This window comes from Salvia hispanica, chromosome 4, assembly GCF_029641045.1.
Source record: "Salvia hispanica isolate PSC_SH4W2 chromosome 4, Shi_PSC_v1, whole genome shotgun sequence".
NCBI classification, from domain to species: domain Eukaryota; kingdom Viridiplantae; phylum Streptophyta; class Magnoliopsida; order Lamiales; family Lamiaceae; genus Salvia; species Salvia hispanica.
In genome coordinates this window covers 41079839-41085838 of record NC_142695.1, presented here as the reverse complement: position 1 = coordinate 41085838, position 6000 = coordinate 41079839, and the positions used below count along the sequence as shown (strand labels likewise).

At 35.5% G+C, this 6000-nt stretch overlaps 1 protein-coding gene across 1 annotated transcript; it reads right to left on the bottom strand.

Annotated features, from left to right (window-relative positions):
* Positions 1-2821: 2821 nt before the first annotated feature.
* Positions 2822-3837, bottom strand: LOC125195153 (leucoagglutinating phytohemagglutinin-like). The gene has a single exon (XM_048093345.2). The coding sequence runs from the start codon at positions 3809-3811 to the stop codon at positions 2978-2980; it is 834 nt and encodes a 277-aa protein (XP_047949302.1). The 5' UTR covers positions 3812-3837; the 3' UTR covers positions 2822-2977.
* Between the last annotated feature and the right edge of the window lie 2163 nt (positions 3838-6000).

Below are 6000 nucleotides of genomic sequence, written 5' to 3'. Positions count from 1 at the left end.
TCAATAAATCCCAATGATATCACAAGATGTCTCAAGATTCTAAAACGAAAAGAACAAGTGCAAAATATCCAAATAATACTAAAGTGTTTCAAAGAAAATTCAGCGGAAATGACCAAGAGAAAGTGCAGCTATGTATGGAGACACAACTACGCTTGAAGTTCAAAACACCCATCTTAATTAGTTAATATGCTCAACACCCGCCACCGCTCGTCGTCGTTCAACCTGCACATAAGGAAAACACATGCAGGGCTGAGTATTTTAAAATACTCAGTGAACTCGTTGCCAAAACATTTTATAAGTTATGCCACCCTTACCATAGTGAACTCGAGGTTTTACACTTTACAAGATAAATATTCAACGAGTATCACAAAAATATTTCCATAGATTGGCCAATCAAACAACTCCCCAATTTCCTCATCACTTTCCACAATCTCATCATTTCCATAGTGCGACGAAAGTATGGCCACACTTTTTGCCCACGAGACCGGCCGACTAGCAAGGACGGCTCCCGATCCCACCGTGTACACAGCCTGGTAGGGTTTGCGGCCCGTACTCAGACCCGAATCCGTTTAAACGTATCCATAGCCACTGTAGCCTAATGGAGCGTACTCACAAACTAGGCATTAGGCACACAATATCATCACAAAAGAGTTTAGGAATAAAGCCCACCTCGACTGCTTAGATTTCAAGTATGTTCTTTCCTTTGTTATCTTGCTTCGCAACCGAGGTTTCACCTTTTAATCACATAGGCATATATCACAAATCAGATTCAACACAAACTCCTAACTCATGCATGTCTCAAGGCTTTTCCCTTTTCCCATCGATTTATCTTAACGTCATCAATCAAGGCCATGTTCATCACATAAGTTCCATTTGCATCTCAACTCTAGATCTAACATCAACATATGTCACACAAGAGTATTTTGCCAACATACACACAACACACACGCACACACACTCGCCACACCCACACGCACACACACCACACACATGCATACATATTTCCATATCCCCTTTATCCCACTTTCACTCAACAAGATGCACGAGGGTTCAAGAATACCGATTAATCGGTTAGAAAGAAGAGGAATCGAGTAGAAAGAAGAAGATTAATATGAGAATACTTTTTTGAGAATAACGAACGGTAGAAACGAAGTAAAGACTTGGTTCTTCAAAAATCTTGAGGCTCAAACTCTAATTCTTCTCAAAGGATGAAAGTTATTGGAGTAAAGTAGAAGAAAATTGAGACAGAAGGAAAAGAGGGAGGGGGCGAAAATTGTGATGGCTAGGGTTAGAGGTTTCTCTTATTTATAGTGCTCAATAAGATCTGTAGGTAAATACTATAGAATATTTGGCAAGATTTGATTCTCTATACTTAATTAAAAACAAATATTGTGGAGTAGGGAGGAAGAAAAAGATCTAGGGTTCAAGCATGGGGATTTTCGAAATATATGACTTTTAATTAGCCAAGATTTTGTTTTGTATATTTTACGGAGTAGAATAAAATATCATGAAGCAAAATAAAAATAAAAATCCTCCCCATTGGTAAAAGAAATAGGCGTGTATTTGCTCCTTTAAATAAGGAATGGATCTTTAATGGCAAGATCTCCTTGAGGTATGAAAAGATTTGGTAGAATATTTAAATTCTAGGTATGGAAGGAAATCAATAAGGGATCAATTAAAAATAAAATAATTCTTCCTTCCCAAATATAGGTGATTTTCGAAAATCACCTTAAAACAATAGGGTTCGATTTTTCTTATTAGGAAATAGAGAATAATTGGGTTTTGGATTTAATTTGGATAAATATCCTAAGAATTAAATTAAATCCAGAAAATGAGATTTTCTCCACTAAGGCTATGATTTTCGAAAATTCCAAGGAAAAGGTTATGGAATAGTATCCTAAAAATCTCACTCACCCTTAAACAATTAAATCATCACATAATTTCACCTTTAATTCAAATATTCGCATGTCACGTCATATAATCAACAAGTTTGACTTTTCAAACTTCTAACGCAACCCTAAACCCGACTCGGTCATAACTTCGTTCCTCAATTAATTCACGTCTCCTAAGTCATAAATTAGGAAATAAATTTTTTGGCTCTAAAATTAGGGTTCAAAAAGTGGGGTGTTACAGTTTCCTCTCGATCTCTCTCGCAATTCTCTTGAAGATGGACTGCCCTTGGAGCTTTCCAACTTGAAGGAGCTTCAAGTTCTTGATCTTAGCCACAACATGCTGGCTGGGGCACAATTTGTGGCAAATTGCATATTTGGAAAGGAGAATTATGAAGAAGACGAGCGGCGCTGTTGATTTTTAAAAATAAATTTGGTCATTAACATTTCTTTATAGTTTTATTTTATGGAGTATTTAACTACTCCAACTGAACTTGTTTAAAAAAATACTATAATAAAAATAAAATTAGTTAAGGGCAAAACTAGAATCTTAATTTTTTTCACACATACCACCACTTCTCAAACCAAACATGATCCAATATATGAACCAAACGCCTTCAATCACAAAATGCTCGAAAAACTCATTTTCAAGGAACTCAGGTTTGTGTCTTACAAGGGTAATATTTTTTGTCAATTGAACACATACTTAAGCCGTATTGGAATATAATGCACTTCATTTACTCAATTTCGTTCTGATTCATATTGAACAAAATGCTTCAATGTTATGGAATTTGAATTCGGCACTAGTAACATAATAGTAGTACTATACTAATAAGACTTAGTGAGACTAAAGATGATAACCCGCCACTGGCTCCGCAGAACCACCGGAAAACGTTAAACCATAATTAATTCTGTAACTAAACCATATAAACTGATTCCATTCCAATCTCACAGGCCACGTAATGAAGCTAATAAAGAAGTGATACATGAACTTTATACAGCAATAAGATGGTAATCAGCCTCATTTTTTTGACGTTGCGTCCTTATTTATCTTACACACACTCACACACATACACTAAAACCATAAATCACACATATTGGCGAATTTTGGCGTCCTCCAATTCGCGGTTGGCACTGGTTTTCACAAGAGTAGAAGTCGTCTGCCCAAGAGTTGAAGAGTAATCCCAAGCTATGACGTCGAAGATGGCGACTTGGGGTCCGGTGGCGGCGGAGAGTCCGACTTCAACCTGCTGAGGAAGAATGGTGGTCAAGTCGTACACATAGCTCACCTCAAAAGTTTGTGAGCCTGCCGTTACGTGAACACTGATCAATTGGGAAGATTGGTGGTAGTTGATGCGGGCAGTCACCTCCTGCCCCAGAATTGCGGTTCCCACGTCGGTTCTGTTTTTGGAATCAACTGATCCAATGTCAATCCCAACATGACGATCACCCTGCCAATAGTATAAGGCGAGGTCAATTTCCACGGCAAAGACGGATGGATTCGTACCATTTATGTCAAAGATTCCAAAGCTCTCGCCAGGGGATCCGATTGGAGAGCCAACGGGCTGGATGAAGAAGGTGAAGCCATTGGCTGGGAATGGGTTAATTGGTGTAATGATGAATTTTACGGTGGTTTCTAGTTGGAACGGCGCTCCAACTTCCCAAAATTGGATGGGCTTGGAATACACGGCTCGGCCAGCACTCTGTTGCACCGGGAAACCCCAGCTGTCGATGTTGATCAGGCGGAGGTAGGTGGAGTCGGATGGGAAGTGGGTGTCGCCTTGGTAGAGTAGGTCGGTCGGCTGCTCGCCGTTGAAAGCATACGAGAAGGAGGTCGTCTGCGATTGCGCCGTATTGGCGATGTCAAGGAGCAAGGCTATGCAGGAAAGCAGTGAAATTAGGGTTTGAAGAAGCTTTGCCATGGTTTGATTATGTCTGTATTTTGTTCTTTTTGCTTTGGATTTGGTGGATGTTTGTGCCTTATCTAGCTTCTATTTATAGTAGACCAGGGCTTATTATATGGAGTACAACTTCTACACATTATCAAACACCTAACGTCACTTAATTTCCGTTTAATTAGTTGGAGGGAAGCCTGTCTTTTCCAACGTGTCGTGTGTTTTTGTCTTATCAATTGCTTCGTCCGTTCCACTTTCATTGTTTAATGTGATTTTTATTATTTTTGGCAATAGACTTTACAATTCACTAATTCATTCTCATTTATATTTTATTGTAAAATTAACATATAAAACTAACGCATATATTCTATTAACTTTTTCAACTTGCGTTTTATTACTTTCTTCGCTCCACAGTAGTAGAGGCATTTTTTTCAGCACGCAATCTAAGAATACTTGTGTTAAGTGAGTTAAGTAAAGAAAAATAAATTAAAAAAATGAAAAGATAAAGAGAAGAAGAGAGAATAAAGTAAGAGAAAAGAAATGTGTTGACTTTGGTTAGAAAATGAAATGGCTCCGCTATTATGTAACGTAACAAAATGCCACTATTGTGGAACGGAGTAAGTACATTTTTTAAAACTCGTGCCGGGTCATATTGGGGGAAGGAGGGAGTATCAAAATGTTACACTCAAATTATTAACACTACTCTACTTCCTCCATCCCAAATTACTTGAGTCATTATTTCATTTTGGACCATCCCAAGAGTAAATTTTCTTTTATGGCTAAAAACAAAATAGCTAATCTCACTTGCTTTAGTTTTTCTCTAATTTACTCTCTCTTCTCTGTCGTACTTTATTCACTTACCTACTTTATTTTGTCTTCATTTAATTTGACTAAACACAATTTTCTTAAATCTCATAAAAAAAACGCGTCAAGTAAAATTGAATGGATGGAGTATTATTTTATCCACCCTTCACTCTTTCTCTTTCATACTATACCAAAAATAGTCACATGAGTGGACAATAAGAGTTTTAATAAGAAATTGGTTAATTAAGTGAGAGAAGGAGAAAAAAGTGGGTAATTTATACTCCTTTCGTGTCTAAAAAATATGAACTATTTGCTTATTAGTTCAACCCTCAAAAGTATAAACTTCCATTCCTGATCCACCTTCTTCAGTGACATAGTACAATTTTAGGTGGAGTAATTGTAATCCCTATATTCCAAAACTTTTGACTCAATTTTGTTGGGACTGAAGGAGTATGTGATAAAGTAGAGTGGAAAAGATAATTATTTTTATGAAGTGAGAAGAGAGATAGAATTTATTTTTAAATATAAAAGTAGATATATATAATGAATAAAACAAACTAAAATTGAACTTGGGTGGAACGAAGGAAGTATAATTTGTTACGTTATGTCCTATATATTTATTTAAATTTAAATTGTATAAGTAACTTTGTTAAACTTGCATGTAAATGAGAACCTTGTGTTTTCATGATAAATTAATACTACTACAATCGTGTAGTATATAAACTACTTTTTCCTGAACGAAACTTCTGCTAGTCGTATGTTCTAAAATATTGTAGCGATATTGTAAAATAATTTTATTCTTTAAAACTTGAGTCCCTTCAAAAATTTATATTTTAAAGGGACAGAAGGAGTAATGCATTGCATTAAAAATTGAGTAATTCTTTCTTTTACTGTCTTTTCTCTTATTTTAAAACTTGAGTCCCTTCAAAAATTTAATTTTTAAAAGATGGACTGAGTAATGATTTGCATTATATATTCTTTCTTCTCCTTTCTTCTCTATTTATTTAAATCATTAAACAATATTTTTTTAATTTATGTATCTAAAAGAAGTATATCACTTGTAACGAGACATATATTGTATCCTTCCGTCCCAATTCAATTTGGTAAAAATTTTGTATAGAGATTAAAAAATTATATTAAATAGATTAAATAAAATAAATAAAACGGGAAGGGGAGGGAGGGAGGGAGAGAGAGAGAGTGAGAGAGAGAGAGATTTTATAATTTTTGTCAAAAAGAAAAGGGGAAAAGACTCAGCTTTTTAAGACGTTACAAAAAGGAATACGACTCAACTTTTTCGGAACGGATGTTTTCAAATTGCAACAATAATAATAATAATATTAATTGTGGTCTAATTAAACCCGTTATTATTGTTTAATAACTCAAGTAAAATATAAAATGATCTAAATGTATTA

Coding starts and splice junctions, on each gene's coding strand:
- LOC125195153 (XM_048093345.2), bottom strand. CDS start 3,811: ATGGCAAAGCTTCTTCAAACCCTAATTTCACTGCTTTCCTGCATAGCC.